This window comes from Eriocheir sinensis, chromosome 23 (genome assembly GCF_024679095.1).
Source record: "Eriocheir sinensis breed Jianghai 21 chromosome 23, ASM2467909v1, whole genome shotgun sequence".
In the NCBI taxonomy this organism is placed as follows: Eukaryota; Metazoa; Arthropoda; class Malacostraca; order Decapoda; family Varunidae; genus Eriocheir; species Eriocheir sinensis.
In genome coordinates, this window is record NC_066531.1 from 18467556 (window position 1) to 18489824 (window position 22269).

Consider the following 22269-nt stretch of genomic DNA (forward strand, 5'->3'; position numbering starts at 1 on the left):
GGGGTATGCATCGCACGTGTGGGGGGCTCCACCCACACAGCTCTTCTCTACCTTTCGGCCACTCCTCTGTTGTAAAAAAAAAAATAAGGTCGCTGATTATGTAGCTGTATGTGTGTGTGCATGTGTAATAGCAAGTTGCCAGAGCACGATAACGAAGACCTCAGACTCGTGTGCTGCGACTATATTATACGTTTAGGAATGCTTGGTCTGGGTCTTGGGGTCTTGATGATATATATATATATATATATATATATATATATATATATATATATATATATATATATATATATATATATATATATATATATATAATAAACGGGTGTCTACTTCCCCTCAGAATCATGTTAATCTTTGTTTGTTTCTCAAGTTAATTTAAGTGATTACTCTTCCTAATTTTAAATGTGTCTGCTGTTCCTAATTTATAATGCGTCTGCTGTTCCTAATTTTAAAAGCGTTTGCTGTTCCTAATTTTAATACCGTCTGCTGTAGCCCTACGTGGCGTAATGCAGAGGAAGTTAACTTATTTAATCTGAAAGTAAAGTGAAATAATCTGAAAAAAAAATTAAGTAACAGAGCAGTGAAGTGTATGTGGCAGTGAGCATGTGGAACGATGAGATGGAACGAGAGAACAAAGATTAAGGAAAAGAATAAAAACTCTCGCTCCCATCCCTCCCTCCTCCATACTTCCTTCCTCGAACAGAGTCGTCCGCCACTGGAACACCCTCCCCGCAGAAGTAGTCAGTGCGGAAACGATCAACTCCATTTCCACTGACAGTAACTTTACTGCGTCGGGAGTGAACTGAACGTATCCGAGAGTAGCAGAAGTGCTTGAATCCTTTCCACCGGTCACTTAATGTTCTTAGTTCTTTTCTTTTCTTCTTCTATTATTAGATATCATCATCATCATCATCATTTCGTTTAAAGTCCGTTTTCACTCTTCCTGAGTGGTTGGACGCTTTATGGGTCTCCTCTGTTCTGCTCTGTCTTCTGCCTGATGCTCATCCAATCTCATCACTGCTAGGTCTTCCTGTATACACCTTCTCCACGTTTTCTTAGGTCTACCAACTGGTCTCCTTCCTTTTACTTTCAATCTTACCAAAACTCCCAGCACTGTATCCTCCCCTGCTCTTCACATGTCCAAACTATAGGAGTCTCCCTTCTGAGCACTGTTTCTAGGTTCTCTACTCCACATCTGTTAGCCACATCTAGCTGCACTGGACACCCTGTCTTGCCAATCTCTCCACAACTCCCAGCACTGTATCCTCCCCTGCTCCCTTCACATGTCCAAACCATCGGAGTATTTCCCTTCTGATCACTGTTTCCGGGTCCTCTACTCCACATCTGTTAGTTACATCTGAACTGGGTACCCTGTCTTGCCAATCTCTCCAAACCTCCCAGCACTGTATCCTCCCCTGCTCTCTTCACATGTCCAAACCATCGGAGTCTTTCCCTTCTGAGGTGGTGGTGGAGTGGTTAGCGTGCCGGCCCCGCCTTCGCAGCGTTGATGATGATGAGGGTTCGAATCCGCCGCTAACCACCTGGGATTTTTCAGTCACCGCCGAGGGGCCTAAGACTACCCACATGCTGTCCTGAAGACTACCCACCAACCCGGACTCTAGAAGAAGCTATGCAAGTGAAATCAAGAATGATCTCCGGGATGCAGCATGAGCCAATAATAATTGCCCCACAAAAAACATTAGTCTGCGTCATAACGGGCTCGGGCCCACCATCAGGACCCTATTAAAAAAAATCCTACCGGCGCTTTAGGTCACATGTAAAAAAAGAAAAAAAACTGTTTCCAGGTCCTCTTCTCCACATCTGTAAGCTACATCTGCACCGGACACCCTATCTTACCATTCTCTCCACAACTCCCAGCACTGTGTCCTCCCCTGCTCTTCACATGTCCAAACTATAGGAGTCTCCCTTCTGAACACTGTTTCCAGGTCCTCTACTCCACATCTGTAAGCTACATCTGCACCGGACACCCTATCTTACCATTCTCTCCACAACTCCCAGCACTGTGTCCTCCCCTGCTCTCTTTACATGTCCAAACCATCGGAGTCTGTCCCTTCTGAGCACTGTTTCCATGCAGGTCCTCTACTCCACATCTGTTAGCTACATCTGCACTGGATCGACACCCTTCTATTATGTGATATGGAACAAAGAATAAAGAAGATAATTAATTGCTCTCCCGCCCCCTCCCTCCCTCCCTCCTTCCTTCATTCCTCGAAATGAGTCGTCCGCCACTGTAACAGCCTTCCTGCAAGAGTGGTTAGCGCATACTGTGTGATTTTCGGTTAATACAAGACATGTGTGCAATATTCATGCAGTGGATTGATTGATTGATTGATTTAAATTAGGCGCCGCAACAGCCAGGGTCATATGGCGCCGCATTCAATGAGTTAAAAACTAAAAAAAGGCAAATAGCGTAACACGGAGAATACTTCCCTGTGGTACACCATCCTCAAGTGGACTAACCTCGGAAAGAGTACTCCCCACTCTAACCCGTAAAAGACGATGAGATAAAAACTCCTTAATAAAAACAGGGAGACGGCCACGAAGACCAAACTCAAACAGGTTAAGTAAAATTCCATGACACCAAGCGGTGTCATAGGCCTTCTCCAGATCAAAAAAACACGGTCACCTGGTGGTGCTTATTGGCAAACGCCTCACAAACTGAGGACTCCAAGGATAAAAGAGCATCCGAAGTGGAGCGCATCTTTCGGAAACCATATTGCACCGGGGTCAATAAATTCCGGCTCTCCAAGTACCCATAAGCCTGACATTCACCATCTTCTCCATCACTTTACAAATGCAGGATGTTAAAGAAATAGGATGATAGTTAGTTGCTTGGAGATGATCTTTCCCAGGCTTCAGAATGGGGAGAATTACAGCCACACTCCACAGAGATGGAACATCACCGGTACGCCAAATGAAATTGTAAAGATCCAATAAAAATGTAAAACCACAGTCAGACATGTGGCGTAAGAAAGCATAAGGGATGTCGTCTGGACCTGGCGAGGAATCATGACACTGGGATAAAGCCGTCTTCAACTCGGAGAGAGAAAATGGGATATTATAAGATTCCCCTCCGGTGGAAGCGAAGTTAACGCCGAGTGATTCCAAATCCCGGCGATGACGAGGTGCAGTAGGATCTTTCCTAGAGACACTGGCAAAGTGCTTGGCGAATAGGTCAGCAACAGTCTTAGGGTCCGCCACCATTTCCCCTGCATGCGATAACACTGGAGGGGGAGGGGGGGAAACTTCCCAGAGATCTTACGAACTCTGTTAAAGACTTCTGTGAGTGTAGTTCTGGTAGTGATGGAAGAGAGATAAGCCTTCCAAGAAATTCGTTGAGCCTCCTTGAAAGTGCGTCGTGCTCGAGCACGCGCTCGCCGAAAAGCATCCAAACACTTGGGGTCCCCACGGTGACGACGAAGTCGAGAGAATGCAGCACGCTTCTCTTGCACAGCAGTAGTGCAAGCGGCGTTCCACCAGGGAACAGGATGTTTAGGAAACTGGCCAGACGTCCTGGGGACGGATTGAGGGGCTGCAGAATGTAGGGCATCAGTGAAATAGGATGCAACCTCGTCAGAAGTTCCAAAGTCAGCCAGCGGACGAAGAGAGGAGCTAAGTTCCGTAAATCGCTGCCAGTCTGCTTTATCTAGACGCCAGCGAGAAAGGCGTGACTGTGGTACAGAATCAAAGCGTTCCAATAAAATTGGAAAGTGGTCACTGCCATACAAGTCCGGTAAGACCCGCCAACGAAAATCAGGAAGATAATTAGAAGTGCAAAGTGAAAGATCTATAGAGGTAAAAGTACCAGTCTGGCTATGAAAATGTGTCACCTCCCCAGAGTTTAAAATTTATAATCCCTGATCCTCAATAAAAGAAGCAACTAAAGGTCCGCGTGGGTTGGTAGCACCATCATCCCACAACGGATGGCGACCGTTAAAATCCCCTAATAAAAGTAAAGGCGAGGAAAGTTCCTGCACCAGGTCGTCAAGATCGTGTCTGTCAACGGGAACACCAGGAAGGAGATAAAGGCTACATAATGTATAAAATTTGCCCAAATAAACCTTAACAGCAACAGACTGCAACGTTGAGTGAAGCTGTAATGGGACCGAAGGGATATCACAGCGAACGAATATGGCGGTGCCACCATGGTGGCCCTGTCCAGGATTAGGGTTAATGTAAATGGCCCGATATCCAGGAGGACTAGAGTGAGTGTAGTCTCCGAGCATTGTCTCCTGTAAACAAAGGCAAGCAGGAGAAAACCGAGATATCAATGCTCAGAGTTCCTCCCACGAGGCTCGTAGGCCTCTACAATGCCACTGGAGGAGTAGGAAGATGTCTATTTTCGAGTGCGCTCCAGGCGAGCCCCTGAAAGAGACTGCCTTCTACCCACCTGATTCGGTACGGTAATACGACGAGAAGAGGAGACTGGGACCCGAGAGGAGCCGGGTCGAGGGACCTCGAGCTTTCTCCCAACAAAGGAACCTGCGCCCCCTCCGGACGCCGCACTACCCGCACACCACTCCCCGAAGCTACGTGCTCGCGGGGAGGATTCCCCACACTATCTCCAAGGGATTCCTCAGTTTCCATATCCCGATCAGGAAAACCACTAGAAGCAACAGGAACTGGAACAGAGGGGGTCTCAGCAGGCTCAATATGAGCCTCCGCATCTTCCTCCATAGGCCTATCCTGAGAGACCCCAGAATCATGTATACCTACAGTAATCTTAGTTGGCAGAACAGATTCAACTGAATCTGTAGAACCGCGATGTCGCTTCTTCATACCTCTGGCGGACTTCGGCGAAGCAATGTGAGGTGCATCTACATCAGCATGCATCACCTGGGACGAGGCCGGAGAAGCCCCATCAGAACCTGGAGGTGACTCGACAGAATCACCGTGGCCACTGTCTTGGAGTTTCTTTCTGTTCTTTCCCACACGAAAAAGAGGGCGCCATAAACAATTGCAACTCACCTTGCCGCCCTTGCTGACCCTCTTAAATATGGATGGGGAATTGTCCTAGACCCGGCTCAGTTCAACTCCTTAAGCGTGGCCTCTTTCACCATGATCATCCCCTTAGAAGAGACATCCGTTTTTGGTCCCTAGAAAAGGTTATAACGTCTCTATCTTCCACTAGGTACCAGGACAGACCTTCAGAAATGGATTTCCTAATACACACCCTGTTCCTCGTCGCCCTCGCCTCTAGGTTCAGGTCCTCGCAGCTCAGGACTCTCACGCGTTTTCCCAGGTACACTACATTCACGACAGATGGACCTGCAGTGTCCTTAGCTTCCTCCCCAAAATCGCTAGCCAAGAATGAGCGCCTCGACCACCGTCTCCAACCAGTGGTCATACCAGCCTGGTGCCTGCAAAGCGAGCCTCACCCACTCTGCCCCGTGTCAGCCTTAAGGAACTACATAACAGCTTCTACGGGGCACGATCAACATCACCTTTTCTGTGATCCCGCTTCAGCCCTCCCTCTGTCAATCAGGAGGATTGCAGGCCTCCTAAGGACCGTCATAGAGGAAGGAGTTCCGGGACATGACCCGCGCGCTCACGATGTCCGAGGGGTAGCGGCCTCCCTGGCTTTCCTTAGGACCCATTCCCTGGACCGGGTCAAGGAGAGCGTCCAGTGGAGCACTGCTTCCTGTTCCTATCTCTCCGTCTGTGGACGACGCCCCCTGCGTTGCGTTAGGACTTCCCCCGTCGAGGGAGATGGAATAGGAAGAAATTTAACTTTCTTTTTTTACTCCTCGGCAGCAAGGTAAAAAAAACGGAGGGTGAAGGTGCACTCCTACCTCTTCCCTCCATGTATATATGTTCCTCTTTCTCCCTTGTGTTTTTTTGTGTGCTACGCTATAGATCGTTGTGCCTATTTTTGTTATCAAATGAAGTTTCACGACTACCTTGGAGATTTATTCTGCTGGTATTTCTCTCGGGTAACGGAGTGGATTACTTAACTTTGACACTACGGTAAGTCCGGGCGACCTCAGTCGGTTCTACACTTACCAATTTGGCGGGACGCAAATGTAGACTCAAGTATGTGGTACTTCGATTGAGCTCCCTTTTCTCCGGCTCCAAGTGGGAGTTAGCTATCGTGCACCCTTTTTTGGGGAACCCGGAATGACTAGTGCACATTCCTTACTCCCCCCCTCCTTTCCCTCGGAATGTTCCTCCAGTATCTGTCGAAGCGCATTGAAGGAATGAGGTGTGGGACTGGCGGCACCTTCCTCTACCTGTGCCCAGGTGGCGCTGCTGACGCCGTTCTCGATCGCTTCATTCGACTGTTCCACGTGTTATTACTTCATTTTGCTGGTGCAGCCTAGACACTTTGTAGACTAGAAGTTGGGATATCTGCCGTTTTTCTCGAGGCTTTATCGCGAGAGCAAGGATCTCTCCTGTAATAACTATCGTCATTCCGGGTTCCCCAAAATAGGTTTTTCAGAGATCAAAAAGTCACTCTGGTTTTAGGCTTAATAGTTTCCTACCCGTGTTTAAGCGTCTTCTATTTACGCCACCAAAGCAACCATGGTTTTTTTTTTTTTTTTTTTTTTACAGCAAAGGAGACAGCTCAAGGGCACAAAAAAGTAAACATTAATAAAAAAAAAAGCCCGCTACTCGCTGCTCCTAAAAAGAATCCAAAGAGGTGGCCGAAAGATAAGTCAGTTTCGGGAGGAGAGGTGTCCTGATACCCTCCTCTTGAAAGAGTTCAAGTCGTAGGCAGGAGGAAATACAGATGAAGGAAGATTGTTCCAGAGTTTACCAGCGTGAGGGATGAAAGAGTGAAGATGCTGGTTAACTCTTGCATAAGGGGTTTGGACAGTATAGGGATGAGCATGAGTAGAAAGTTGAGTGCAGCGGGGCCGCGGGACAGGGGAGGCATGCAGTTAGCAAGTTCAGAAGAGCAGTCAGCATGAAAATATCGATAGAAAATAGTAAGCGAGGCAACTTGGCGGCGGAATTGAAGAGGTAGAAGACTGTCAGTATGAGGAGGGGAGTCGATGAGACGAAGAGCCTTTACTCTGTCCAGAAGAGCTGTGTGAGTGGAGCCCCCACACATGAGATGCATACTCCATACGAGGGCGGACAAGGCCCTGTATATGGACAGCAACTGTGCAGGGAGAAGAACTGGCGGAGACGGTACAGAACGCCCAGCCTCGAGGAAGCTGATTTAGTAAGAGATGAGATATGAAGGTTCCAGTTGAGATTTTGAGTTAAGGATAGACTGAGGATGTTTAGTGTTGAGGAGGGTGATAGCTGGGTGTTGTCAAAGAATAGGGGATAGTTGTTTGGAAGATTGTGTCGAGTGGATAGGTGGAGAAACTGTGTTTTTGAGGCGTTGAAGGACACCAGGTTCTTCTTGCCCCAATCGGAAGTAATAGTAAGGTCTGAGGCTAAGCGTTCTGCAGCCTCCAGCCTTGAGTCGTTAAGTTCCTGAAGGGTGGGTCTTCTATTAAAAGAAGTTGAATAATGCAGAGTGGAATCATCGGCGTAGGAATGGATAGGACAGTTCGTTTTGGAAAGAAGATCATCAATGAACAACAGAAAAAGAGTAGGAGATAGGACAGAACCCTGTGGGACACCACTGTTAATAGATTTAGGGGAAGAACAGTGACCGTCTACCACGGCAGAAATAGAACGGTCAGAAAGGAAACTGGAGATAAAGGTACAGAGAAGGATAGAAACCGTAGGAGGGTAGTTTAGAAAGCAAAGATTTGTGCCAGACCCTATCAAAAGCTTTTGATATGTCCAGCGCAATAGCAAAAGTTTCACCGAAACGGCTAAGAGAGGATGACCAAGAGTCAGTTAAGAAGGCTAGGAGATCACCAGTAGAACGCCCCTTGCGGAACCCATACTGGCGATCAGATAGAATGTCAGAAATGGAAAGGTGCTTTTGAATCTTACGGTTAAGGATTGATTCAAAAGCTTTAGATAGACAAGAAAGTAAAGCAATAGGACGGTAGTTTGAGGGATTGGAGCGGTCACCCTTCTTAGGTACTGGCTGTGTGAAGGCATACTTCCAGCAAGAAGGAAAGGTAGATGTTGACAGGCAGAGGCGAAAGAGTTTGACCAGGCAGGGTGACAGCACGGAGGCACAGTTTTTAAGGACAATAGGAGGCACTCCATCAGGTCCATAAGCCTTCTGAGGATTGAGGCCAGAGGGCATAGAAAACATCATTTTGAAGAATCTTTATAACAGGCATAAAGGAGTCAGAGGGGATGAGTAGGAGGAATATGCCCAGAATCGTCCAGAGTGGAGTTTTAGAAAAGTTTGAGAGAAGAGTTCAGCCTTAGAGATAGATGAGACGGCAGTGTTGCCGTCAGGACTGAGGAGTGGAGGAAAGGTGAAGAAGTGAAGTTGGAGGAGATGCTTTTGGCTAGATGCCAGAAGTCACGGGAAGAGTTAGAGAAAGCAAGGTTTTGACATTTTCTATTAATGAAAGAATTTTTGGTTAGTCGGAGAATAGATTTGGCACGATTTCGGGCAGAAATGTAAAGTTCATAATTAGCATTAGTTTGAAGGCTCTGGTATCTTTTGTGAGCTACCTCTCTATCATTGACAGCACGAGAACAAGCGTGATTAAACCAAGGCTTTTAGCGTGAGGTAGAGAAAGAACGAGGAATGTATGCCTCCATTCCAGAGACAATCACCTCTGTGATGCGCTGAGCACACACCGAGGGGTCTCTATCCTGGAAGCAATAATCATTCCACGGGAAATCGGAAAAGTACATCCTCAGGTCGTCCCACCGAGCTGAAGCAAAATGCCAGAAGCATCACCTCTTCGGTGGGTCCAGAGGATGTACAGGAGCGATAGGACAGGATGCAGAAATAAGATTGTGATCGGAGGAGCCCAACGGAGAACAGTTTGACAGAATAAGCAGAAGGGTTTGAGGTAAGGAAGAGGTCTAGAATGTTGGGCCGATCTCCAAGACGGTCAGGAATACGTAGGTGCTGGACCAACTGCTCTAGGTCGTTGAGGATAGCAAAGTTGTAGGCTTGTTCACCAGGATGGTCAGTGAAAGAGGATGAAAGCCAAAGCTGGTGGTGAACATTGAAATCTCCTAGGATGGAGATTTCAGCGAAGGGAGAGTGGGTCAAGATGTGCTCCACTTTAGAATTCAAATAGTCAAAGAATTTTACATAGTTGGTAGAGTTAGGTGAGAGATAAACAGCACAGATGTATTTAGTAATAGAATGACAGTGAAGTCTTAACCAGATGGTGGAAAATTCAGAAGAGTCAAGGTCGTGGTCACGAGAGCAAGTGATGTCGTTGCGCACGTAGGCGCAACATCCAGCTTTGGATTGAAATTTAGGATAGAGATAGTAGGAGGGAACAGAGTAGAGATTGCTGTCAGTAGCCTCAGAAACCTGTGTTTCGGTAAGGAAGAGAAGGTGAGGTTTAGAGGAGGAGAGATGATGTTCCACAGAATGAAAATTAGAGCGAAGACCGCGAATGTTGCAGAAATTGAGAAGAAAGAGGTTCGAGGAGTTATCAAGACACCTCTCGGGTCGGCAGCCAGTTTGCCAACTATGGTTGGTTAAAGCAACCAGAGTTGGGGCAACCAGCGTGTCATAAATAGAACGCGCCGCCAGCTGTTCCAGGCAACTTTGTAAACAATCGGCAGCTCTCCACAAACTTTGACAATGGCGGCATGTAAAGACTTCGAGGAGTTCTTTCCAGCGCTGTGCGTAGCACTCTCTGAAGAAGTGTGCCACAATGAATCAACAGCTGACATGGTGCCTGAACTTGTTGGCAGTGCAGTTGTGGGCCTGACAGATATGTCGAGGTGAGTGAAACTACAATAATTACAGCAGCAACGGACAGATGCGTCCCCGGACCACGATGCATCCTTTCCATAGTCGTGCTATATTTGAAAGGTAGTCCCACCACCTACGAATGACTTAAATACTGTCTCCTGAAAGTGTAAAGACACTGCTGTACGAACGTATGGATCTCCCCAAATATACGCAACATGGTCACTTGGATATCTGACTTTTTTTTTTCTCTATCATTTCTTTCCTCGTATCTTCACAGGTACTCAACCCAGCTCCCAAGAAACATTGAGAATATGTTAATTTGCATGTAATTTCTGGCCACTCTTTCAAGGAGTGATCATGATTTTAACACATTCATAATATTCTGCACACTAAACTGTGAGTGAGAGTTCATTTCATAATTATTTACAGTTATGCACCAATCATAACATTTAACAAATATTCGTGACAGCTGCTTTTAAGTTTTGTCACATCATTAGTTTCCCATTCTCAATCCTCTAAAACTATTGATTTTCGATAAGAAAAATCAGAAAACAATATGAAACTTGAGCTCTACCTAGTGAGACTATCAAACTTTTGCAGTGAGTGCCATGTAGTATACATGTTAATAAATATAGATCATACCTTTGTCCTTTAGTGACCACAGAGGGAAGCCTGAAAGTTTAATAAACTACAAAATTATCATATGGCCTTGTCCCACAACCATTGTGTCACCCAGAGCAGAGTTGTACCCAACCTATGTATGCTAAACGATAAGTGTAGGTTATTTTAATTTGAGATTACATGCTGTCTGATATAGGTATCTGCCAAGAGTAGGCCTTCCTCTTTTGAGGGGAACTATGGCCTCTGTCTTGGGATTGAAGCTTCCTGACACCCATTTTTATTTCTTTTTTTCTTAAAATAATTTTATCATTATAGAGCAAAGACAGACATTATGATAATTTAAAGGTTAGCACTGGGTATGTAAGAATTACACATTCTTGTTTCATGCGATTGCAGAATACGTCGAGAAAGTGAGGCATCGTTTGCTGATGAACTGTTGGCCATGGACGACAAGGACTTCTTTCAGCACCTTCGCCTGACCAAGCCTGCCTTTACATATTTGCTGGATAACATCAAGAAGGATGACACTCAACCGAGAACCCATGGCAAGAAGAAGGTATCTACCACTGAAGGTCTGTTGCTTACATTATGGTTCCTTGGCAACAAGACATCTTTTCGAGAGACAGCTTTTCAGTTTCGTAGGACAATCAGTGCTGTCCATCGACTGTTTTATTCCACTGTTCTCCTGATATGTGAATTGGCTAAGAAGGTAATCACATGGCCATCAGATATAGACATGACCCAGAATGAATTTGTTAAAATTGCAAATATTCCTGGCATAGTAGGGGCAATAGATGCAACTCACATAAATGTCCGACCTCCAGAAGATAATTAGAAAGACTATCTAGATCGCATGATGAACCATAGTGAGGTGTTACTTGCAGTGTGTGATGCAAAAATGCGATTTACTCACATATCAACAGGATTTCCAGGAAGCATTCATGATCAGCGATGCCTTGACCTCTCCCATAATTTAAGTGCAGCAATCAAGACACCACCAAATGAATTTTTTCCCAGGAATGAGTTACACTTATTTGGGGACTCAGGCTTTAAACTAGAAACAGCACTACTGGTACCCTACAAAGATATCGGCAATCTGACAGAGAAGCAACGCATGTATAACAAAAAATTGTCAAAATCTAGAGTAGTCATTGAGAATGCATTTGGTTTTTTGAAAGGGAGATTTCGTTGTCTGAAACACCTTGAGGTAGATATAGAAAATGTAACCTCAATCATTGTTGCATGTTGTGTGATCCACAATGTAGCCCTTATGTTTCCTGATAAACTCACTGTGCCTGAATTGTCTGAATATTGTGATGACACAGACAATGAAGAGCATATTTTTGATCCTCAGTCACATGCAGTAGAGAAAAGAAATTTCATATGTAACAATTTGCCTTAGACTACAGTATCAGCTTGTTGCTGGATTTCTGGGGTAGATGTAATAAGGCAGCAGCTCGAAAAGTGATCAGCCATGACAGAAGTTGAACTCACGTTCTAAGATTATGTGTATGCTAACTATGTAACCCCAGCCTCCCCACGTCACCTATTATGTATTTTTTTATTACTCTGAAAGGCAAATGAGTGTCAATAACTTTGTAGTGTTATCATAACCCAGTGATTAAATGTTATGATAACCTACCCAGTGGCCACTCATTTGCTTCTTATGAAGATGGAAATGAGTCCTTTAGATTCATTAGACACAATTTCAGCTGATAAATATTGTTTCTGCATAAATTGTGACATTAGTGCATCATGTATATGGAAGGAAAAGTATAAGGTGTGTTAACAGAGGAGGAGGATACAAGTAACTTACTAAAATAAAAGCCCTACTCATCAGTGGCACTGTGTACAAGTAACTAAATATAAATACCTATCAGGGAAGGATATTCAATAGGTTTGTATTTCATGCATTGAGTATCACATATTTATTGCATTAGATACTATAAAGTGTGCACTTTGGTTAATAAACTGATATAATTCATTCAATTGTTTAACCCTTAGGTAACTGTAAGTAGTAATAATTCTGCTGAATTATGATTTTCCGTTCTACAAATAATACTGAAAATTCTCTTAAATAAGACTCATTCCTTTTAAGTATATCAAACACATATTCCACTCCAGTGGTGAGAATCGAACCTGGACCTCCATCTACAAGTTAGGCAGTTTAAACATCAGGCCACAATGGAGTACAAAAGTAAGGCTACACCATTTGCTTTACTTATGAACTGGTAAGGAGCCCGTGGCCTTGTGGCAAAACTCCTGGTATTTTTAGGTCTGGGTTTAATTCCACCATTGAAGTAAATGTTACCTTAATTCCTTTGGCTTCTTATACAAAATAAACAGGGAACTACTGTGACATCCAGGCTGAAAGACATGCCATCATCATCATCTAGTGTGATGCCCTAAGTTTCCTTTTGGGATAGTATGGCTTTTGAGTCACCCCCACTCTTGGGAGTTTTAAGCAATCTCTTTACCAATATAACTTTTGCTCCTTGCTCTACATATTTTCTCAAGTTCTTCTTGGTATCCCTACTGGCTTCCCTTCACCTATCCCTGTTTTGCTACTGTCTAAGTACATGGTCAATGTCTCTCTGCTAATTATATCCATACCTTCTCAGTGTTGGAAAAAAAGAAAAGATATGACATTGATTAATTACTAATAAATTATTTGGTGGCTAATTCAGCCCAACATCCAAAACATTTTACACTTTCAGTCACTGTCAGATTCATGTCGCCTTTTCCGCGATTTTTTTCCATGCATGGATTCGTAATTGTCATTGAATCTTCGCAATTCCTTTATAAGAGATTCACTGTGGTGTGCCCTAACGACTTCACTATTCTTCACAACTTCTGCATGCGTCTTCAGCTGATCCACAACATCCTGCAGCAGTCGTCTTACTTCAGCATTGTGTGAAGGAGGAGTTACCCTTTGCCGTCGGCTCCTACTGGGGCCAGCGCCTGTCACTGGTGTACTGGCTTCAGTATGGGTACTTGAACCAGCAGATCCAGTAACTCCTGTCGAGGGCCCTGCACCTGCCACTCCTATGCCGGCTTCAGTTCGTACACTTCGTCCAGTAGGTCCAGTACCACTTGTAGAGGGGCCAGCACTTGCCAGTGCTATGCTGGCCTCAGTGCGTCCACTTCGTCCAGTAGGTGCCACTCTTTTGCCACCTTCTGTGGGTGCACTTAGAACAGCTGGTGGTGGTAGTTCATGGTCAGCATCCAAATCTTCATCAGTTGGTGCAAAAGCAATCATTTCTTTTTGCAAAGAACAAGCCTATGGAAAGTATACAGATTACTATTAAAAGTCTGTTAAGAAAAGGGGAAGGGGCAGGAATAAACTGTTATTATGAACACAGTAGTAGCACTATCAATTTGGCAATGCAAAGCCAATAGATTTAGCACAAACAAATGCAAGTAAGGTTCACAGAGTTTAAGGTAAAAGATTTAAATGTATGTACAGGAGGAAATTTAAATGTAATTCTTAACCTATTTTTATAGACAAAAATTTGCATTACCTACCATTGTTCTACCACTTTCAAAGAGGTTCCGTGGTTCAATGCTGTGGGAGCCCCGAAGGAGACCATGGAGAATGTCAAAGTGAGAAGGTTGAGGGATTGGTGGTGCCCCTGTTTTATTGACATTGTCTATGTATTTTTTGTATGCCTTCAACAGGTTACTCCACTTCTGCCTGCACTGTAATGCTGTGAAGTTCCCATGAGGCAACTGTAATGCAAGATTATGTATTAGTGATATTGCATAACATAATATTCATATCGTCAAAACGAGGAGGCCACTATATGATTTCGCATCAAATTCCATTTTCATACAAATAAACTGAAACAAGTGACATTTGTGCTATAAGTGGGTGTTAAATCATATGCAGTTCTCAGGAATATGAATTGAGACAATTCTGATAAAGGTGAATATTAGCAACATAATAATCTCTGCAAAACTATATTTTTACCTGCAACAGGCAAATCAGGCACTTATGATGAATAAGGAACATAATTTGAGCATCAGACTAACAAACACTTTAATGGTACACAATCCATAACAATATAACTTTCATGTTGCTAACAGTGCAATATCCTCAAGTATACTGCAAAAGGCCCAATGTGCTGCTAGTTCCACTTCTTGTTAAACCGTGAACACTGCAACTGTACAATGCATGCATTAATGTGACAGATGAATGTGCTGTACACAAAAAAAAATTGATACCTTTTTATTTAGCTCACTGGTAATTTTGCTCCACACCTTAATTTTCTTAGTCTTATTGTCATTCAGAAGTGAAATATGTGCTTCAACAATCTGAAGAAAAATTTATATTGCTAATGGAGACCAAACAACTGGACGAGGACCACCATGTGATGAACTGCCTTGAGTGTCATGCTGTGAAGCTGATAAAGACAAAGAATTTAAGCATTTATAATTTTATGCATCGCAAATCCCAAACTTGGATATGGATATGGGATTGCATATGGGATAAGTCCCATATGCAATGCAAACCCACACATAAATAAAGGGTGCAAGTTATGGGGACAGTGAACTCTATGAATTTGTATTAGGAGAGAAATGTAAGACAATGGTAACAGCTTATAATTATCATCTTAGGGAAGATGCTACACCATATGATGTTAGTGCATCTCATGCAAAGAGTAACCATAACTGTGTTGTACAGTGAAATATTAACAGAAAAAAACATACTATAAATTAGTTCCTAAAGGTAAGAGGCAAGCAAGAAAACCTATACACCAAAGGAATATACGTCTATAAAGCAACACTAATGTAGACGTAAACCTACATTGTGTACTTCCCTCAAAGGGGTGAGGGTTCCTTCACATGTCACTTCAAGAGTTAACGGTTCATCAGGCGACTCAGAGACATCACCTTGTGAGCCTGATACTTCTACAATCAGTGCATCTGTGAAAAAAAAAAAATATACTTCTAATATTTTCTATTACAAGTTTCGCTTGATTGATTATTAATTCATAAATTATATATATATATATATATATATATATATATATATATATATATATATATATATATATATATATATATATATATATATATATATATATATATATATATATATATATATATATATATATATATATATATATATATATATATATATATATATATATATATATATATATATATATATATATATATATATATATATATTAAGTCAATACTAAGGTACTAATTGAGATCTGCTAAATAGTTTTGTCATAACAAGTTAATTGTTTCTGATGGAGGGCATCTTAGAACTGACATATTGTTATAACTCAGTTTACCTTCTCTCTGTTGAACAAGGTGTGAGTGGGCAAACATTTGATGATCAATAATGTAGGTACTAGTTGGTGCCACCAAAGTACAGAAAGGACATTTATAACTGGAAAAAATGTAAAATATTAACAGATTTATGACATTGCTGTTATGGATGCCAAACAATATTCACAAAATTTCCAGCATCAATAGATACACCTCTTCATGACAATACTATTATATATTTTTAATTCTTTGTGTCATGGTCCATCATTACAAAACTGTGTGTTTCGTAAAAAAATTAGAACAGCCTCATGTCTTGTAGTACTTACGATGGACGATGAGCCTCTGCCATCTCTAGCAAGGAAGCAGTGTTATGTAATTACAACTGAAAAGTACGGAAAATTTATGATACTCACTGGCCACCATTTTGGTATTTGCCTGTGTATAGAGTTGTGACAAGTTTGAAAGATTACCTAAAGGGATAATTTTAGCTCTAATACAGACACAAAAAAATATTCAAATGAACAATTGCAATTTTACTTGTCTCTATGACGATTTTCCCCTATAAATTATGTGAAATAAATAAGTTTTATGGGAAAGGATGCAGGCGCTCCAGCTGTACTGCCTCTAAAGGTAACCAACACTTTCAGTTACAGCCGTGCCTGTCTTATTAACTGCATTTTTTTATTAATATGTCAGCATTGACACCTTTACATACCACCCAACTAGAAGCTGGCTGCAAGCTTGCACACCTGCCGTGGGTGGTGCTGCAAGCTTGCACACCTGCCGTGGGTGGTGCTGCAGGCCAAACACCTGCCGCGGGTGGTGCTGCAGGCCAAACACCTGCAGCCGGTGCTGCTACAGGGCAAACACCTGCCGCGGCTGGTGCTGCAGGCCAAACACCTGCAGCCGGTGCTGCTACAGGGCAAACACCTGCCGCGGGTGGTGCTGCAGGTCAAACACCTGCAGCCGGTGCTGCTACAGGGCAAACACCTGCCGCGGGTGGTGCTGCAGGCCAAACACCTGCAGCCGGTGCTGCTGCACTGCAAACACCTGCCGCGGGTGGTGCTGCAGGCCAAACACCTGCCGTGGGTGGTGCTACAGGGCAAACACCTGCCGCGGGTGGTGCTGCAGGCCAAACACCTGCAGCCGGTGCTGCTGCACTGCAAACACCTGCCGCGGGTGGTGCTGCAGGCCAAACACCTGCAGCCGGTGCTGCTGCACTGCAAACACCTGCCGCGGGTGGTGCTGCAGGCCAAACACCTGCAGCCGGTGCTGCTGCACTGCAAACACCTGCCGCGGGTGGTGCTGCAGGCCAAACACCTGCCGCGGGTGCTGCTACAGGGCAAACACCTGCCGCGGGTGGTGCTGCAGGTCAAACACCTGCAGCCGGTGCTGCTGCACTGCAAACACCTGCCGCGGGTGGTGCTGCAGGTCAAACACCTGCAGCCGGTGCTGCTGCACTGCAAACACCTGCCGCGGGTGGTGCTGCAGGTCAAACACCTGCAGCCGGTGCTGCTGCAGGCCAAACACCTGCCGCGGGTGGTGCTGCAGGCCAAACACCTGCAGCCGGTGCTGCTGCACGGCAAACACCTGCCACGGGTGGTGCTGCAGGCCAAACACCTGCCGCGGGTGGTGCTGCAGGCCAAACACCTGCCGCGGGTGCTGCTACAGGGCAAACACCTGCCGCGGGTGGTGCTGCAGGCCAAACACCTGCCGCGGGTGCTGCTACAGGGCAAACACCTGCCGCGGGTGGTGCTGCAGGCCAAACACCTGCCGCGGGTGGTGCTGCAGGCCAAACACCTGCCGCGGGTGCTGCTGCAGGGCAAACACCTGCCGCGGGTGGTGCTGCAGGGCAAACACCTGCCGCGGGTGGTGCTGCAGGGCAAACACCTGCCGCGGGTGGTGCTGCAGGCCAAACACCTGCCGCGGGTGGTGCTGCAGGGCAAACACCTGCAGCCGGTGCTGCTGCAGGCCAAACACCTGCCGCGGGTGGTGCTGCAGGTCAAACACCTGCAGCCGGTGCTGCTACAGGGCAAACACCTGCCGCGGGTGGTGCTGCAGGCCAAACACCTGCCGCGGGTGCTGCTACAGGGCAAACACCTGCCGCGGGTGCTGCTACAGGGCAAACACCTGCCGCGGGTGCTGCTACAGGGCAAACACCTGCCGCGGGTGGTGCTGCAGGCCAAACACCTGCCGCGGGTGGTGCTGCAGGCCAAACACCTGCCGCGGGTGCTGCTACAGGGCAAACACCTGCCGCGGGTGGTGCTGCAGGCCAAACACCTGCCGCGGGTGGTGCTGCAGGTCAAACACCTGCCGCGGGTGGTGCTGCAGGCCAAACACCTGCCGCGGGTGGTGCTGCAGGCCAAACACCTGCAGCCGGTGCTGCTACAGGGCAAACACCTGCCGCGGGTGGTGCTGCAGGCCAAACACCTGCCGCGGGTGGTGCTGCAGGCCAAACACCTGCCGGGGGTGGTGCTGCAGGCCAAACACCTGCCGGGGGTGGTGCTGCAGGCCAAACACCTGCCGCGGGTGGTGCTGCAGGCCAAACACCTGCCGCGGGTGGTGCTGCAGGCCAAACACCTGCCGCGGGTGGTGCTGCAGGCCAAACACCTGCCGCGGGTGGTGCTGCAGGCCAAACACCTGCCGCGGGTGGTGCTGCAGGCCAAACACCTGCAGCCGGTGCTGCTACAGGGCAAACACCTGCCGCGGGTGGTGCTGCAGGTCAAACACCTGCAGCCGGTGCTGCTACAGGGCAAACACCTGCCGCGGGTGGTGCTGCAGGCCAAACACCTGCCGCGGGTGCTGCTACAGGGCAAACACCTGCCGCGGGTGCTGCTACAGGGCAAACACCTGCCGCGGGTGCTGCTACAGGGCAAACACCTGCCGCGGGTGGTGCTGCAGGCCAAACACCTGCCGCGGGTGGTGCTGCAGGCCAAACACCTGCCGCGGGTGCTGCTGCAGGGCAAACACCTGCCGCGGGTGGTGCTGCAGGCCAAACACCTGCCGCGGGTGGTGCTGCAGGTCAAACACCTGCCGCGGGTGGTGCTGCAGGCCAAACACCTGCCGCGGGTGGTGCTGCAGGCCAAACACCTGCCGCGGGTGGTGCTGCAGGCCAAACACATGCCGCGGGTGGTGCTGCAGGCCAAACACCTGCCGCGGGTGGTGCTGCAGGCCAAACACCTGCCGTGGGTGGTGCTGCAGGCCAAACACCTGCCGTGGGTGGTGCTGCAGGCCAAACACCTGCCGCGGGTGGTGCTGCAGGTCAAACACCTGCCGCGGGTGGTGCTGCAGGCCAAACACCTGCCGTGGGTGGTGCTGCAGGCCAAACACCTGCCGCGGGTGGTGCTGCAGGCCAAACACCTGCCACGGGTGGTGCTGCAGGCCAAACACCTGCAGCCGGTGCTGCTGCAGGCCAAACACCTGCCACGGGTGGTGCTGCAGGGCAAACACCTGCCGCGGGTGGTGCTGCAGGCCAAACACCTGCCGCGGGTGGTGCTGCAGGCCAAACACCTGCCGTGGTGGTGCTGCAGGCCAAACACCTGCCGCGGTGGTGCTGCAGGCCAAACACCTGCCGCGGGTGGTGCTGCAGGCCAAACACCTGCCGCGGGTGGTGCTGCAGGCCAAACACCTGCCGTGGGTGGTGCTGCAGGCCAAACACCTGCCGTGGGTGGTGCTGCAGGCCAAACACCTGCCGCGGGTGCTGCAGGCCAAACACCTGCCGCGGGTGCTGCAGGTCAAACACCTGCCGCGGGTGGTGCTGCAGGCCAAACACCTGCCGCGGTGGTGCTGCAGGTCAAACACCTGCCGTGGGTGGTGCTGCAGGCCAAACACCTGCCGTGGGTGGTGCTGCAGGCCAAACACCTGCCGCGGGTGGTGCTGCAGGCCAAACACCTGCCGCGGGTGGTGCTGCAGGCCAAACACCTGCCGCGGGTGGTGCTGCAGGTCAAACACCTGCCGCGGGTGGTGCTACAGGTCAAACACTTGCCGCGGGTGGTGCTGCAGGCCAAACACCTGCCGTGGGTGGAGCTGCAGGTCAAACACCTGCCGGGTGGTGCTGCAGGCCAAACACCTGCCGCGGGTGGTGCTGCAGGCCAAACACCTGCCGTGGGTGGTGCTGCAGGTCAAACACCTGCCGCGGGTGGTGCTGCAGGTCAAACACCTGCCGCGGGTGGTGCTGCAGGCCAAACACCTGCCGCGGGTGCTGCTGCAGGCCAAACACCTGCCGCGGGTGGTGCTGCAGGCCAAACACCTGCCGTGGGTGGTGCTGCAGGCCAAACACCTGCCGCGGGTGGTGCTGCAGGCCAAACACCTGCCGTGGGTGGTGCTGCAGGCCAAACACCAGCCGCGGGTGGTGCTGCAGGCCAAACACCTGCCGCGGGTGGTGCTGCAGGCCAAACACCTGCCGCGGGTGGTGCTGCAGGCCAAACACCTGCCGTGGGTGGTGCTGCAGGCCAAACACCTGCCGTGGGTGGTGCTGCAGGCCAAACACCTGCCGCGGGTGGTGCTGCAGGCCAAACACCTGCCGCGGGTGGTGCTGCAGGTCAAACACCTGCCGCGGGTGGTGCTGCAGGCCAAACACCTGCCGCGGGTGGTGCTGCAGGCCAAACACCTGCCGAGGGTGGTGCTGCAGGACAATCACCTGCCGCGGGTGGTGCTGCAGGCCAAACACCTGCCGCGGGTGGTGCTGCAGGCCAAACACCTGCCGTGGGTGGTGCTGCAGGCCAAACACCTGCCGTGGGTGGTGCTGCAGGCCAAACACCTGCCGCGGGTGGTGCTGCAGGCCAAACACCTGCCGCGGGTGGTGCTGCAGGTCAAACACCTGCCGCGGGTGGTGCTGCAGGCCAAACACCTGCCGCGGGTGGTGCTGCAGGTCAAACACCTGCCGTGGGTGGTGCTGCAGGCCAAACACCTGCCGTGGGTGGTGCTGCAGGCCAAACACCTGCCGCGGGTGGTGCTGCAGGCCAAACACCTGCCGCGGGTGGTGCTGCAGGCCAAACACCTGCCGCGGTTGGTGCTGCAGGTCAAACACCTGCCGCGGGTGGTGCTGCAGGTCAAACACCTGCCGCGGGTGGTGCTGCAGGCCAAACACCTGCCGTGGGTGGTGCTGCAGGTCAAACACCTGCCGCGGGTGGTGCTGCAGGCCAAACACCTGCCGCGGGTGGTGCTGCAGGCCAAACACCTGCCGTGGGTGGTGCTGCAGGTCAAACACCTGCCGCGGGTGGTGCTGCAGGTCAAACACCTGCCGCGGGTGGTGCTGCAGGCCAAACACCTTCCGCGCTTGCTGCTGCATGCCAAACACCTGCCGCGGGTGGTGCTGCAGGCCAAACACCTGCCGTGGGTGGTGCTGCAGGCCAAACACCTGCCGCGGTGGTGCTGCAGGCCAAACACCTGCCGTGGGTGGTGCTGCCAAACACCTGCCGCGGGTGGTGCTGCAGGCCAAACACCTGCCGCGGGTGGTGCTGCAGGCCAAACACCTGCCGCGGGTGGTGCTGCAGGCCAAACACCTGCCGGGGGTGGTGCTGCAGGCCAAACACCTGCCGTGGGTGGTGCTGCAGGCCAAACAGCTGCCGCGGGTGGTGCTGCAGGTAAACACCTGCCGCGGGTGGTGCTGCAGGTCAAACACCTGCCGCGGGTGGTGCTGCAGGCCAAACACCTGCCGCGGGTGGTGCTGCAGGCCAAACACCTGCCGTGGGTGGTGCTGCAGGCCAAACACCTGCCGCGTGTGGTGCTGCAGCCCAAACACCAGCCGCGGGTGGTGCTGCAGGCCAACCACCTGCCGTGGTTGGTGCTGCAGGCCAAACACCTGCCGCGGGTGGTGCTGCAGGCCAAACACCTGCCGCGGGTGGTGCTGCAGGCCAAACACCTGCCGCGGGTGGTGCTGCCGGGCAAACACTTGCCGGTGGTGCTGCAGGGCAAACACCTGCCGCGGGTGGTGCTGCAGGCCAAACACCTGCCGCGGGTGGTGCTGCAGGGCAAACACCTGCCGCGGGTGGTGCTGCAGGTCAAACACCTGCCGCGGGTGGTGCTACAGGTCAAACACCTGCCGCGGGTGGTGCTACAGGTCAAACACCTGCCGCGGGTGGTGCTGCAGGCCAAACACCTGCCGGGGGTGGTGCTGCAGGCCAAACACCTGCCGTGGGTGGTGCTGCAGGTCAAACACCTGCCGCGGGTGGTGCTGCAGGTCAAACACCTGCCGCGGTGGTGCTGCAGGCCAAACACCTGCCGCGGGTGCTGCTGCAGGCCAAACACCTGCCGCGGGTGGTGCTGCAGGCCAAACACCTGCCGGGGGTGGTGCTGCAGGCCAAACACCTGCCGGGGGTGGTGCGGCAGGCCAAAGACATGCCGTGGTGGTGCTGCTGGCCAAACACCTGCCGCGTGTGGTGCTGCAGGCCAAACACCTGCCGCGGGTGGTGCTGCAGGCCAAACACCTGCCGCGGGTGGTGCTGCAGGCCAAACACCTGCCGTGGGTGGTGCTGCAGGCCAAACACCTGCCGTGGGTGGTGCTGCAGGCCAAACACCTGCCGCGGGTGGTGCTGCAGGCCAAACACCTGCCGCGGTGGTGCTGCAGGTCACCCCCCTGCCGCGGGTGGTGC

General features: G+C 49.5%; 1 protein-coding gene and 1 long non-coding RNA gene across 3 annotated transcripts; both read right to left on the reverse strand.

Annotated features, from left to right (window-relative positions):
* Nucleotides 1-13106: 13106 nt before the first annotated feature.
* On the reverse strand, nucleotides 13107-15223 carry LOC127002652 (uncharacterized). Its single transcript, XM_050868704.1, has 3 exons — nucleotides 15201-15223; nucleotides 13919-14122; nucleotides 13107-13673 (listed from the first exon to the last, which is right to left on the reverse strand). The coding sequence occupies exons 2-3, from the start codon at nucleotides 13919-13921 to the stop codon at nucleotides 13107-13109; spliced, it is 570 nt and encodes a 189-aa protein (XP_050724661.1). The 5' UTR covers nucleotides 13922-14122; nucleotides 15201-15223.
* Nucleotides 15224-15699: 476 nt separating this feature from the next.
* LOC127002653 (uncharacterized) lies at nucleotides 15700-16586 on the reverse strand. Of its 2 annotated transcripts, none has more exons than XR_007756371.1 (3): nucleotides 16457-16586; nucleotides 16003-16425; nucleotides 15700-15797 (listed from the first exon to the last, which is right to left on the reverse strand). It is a non-coding gene; the product is annotated as an uncharacterized LOC127002653 (long non-coding RNA). The 2 variants fall into 2 exon arrangements; XR_007756372.1 differs by having other exon boundaries at nucleotides 16487-16547.
* Nucleotides 16587-22269: the final 5683 nt, after the last annotated feature.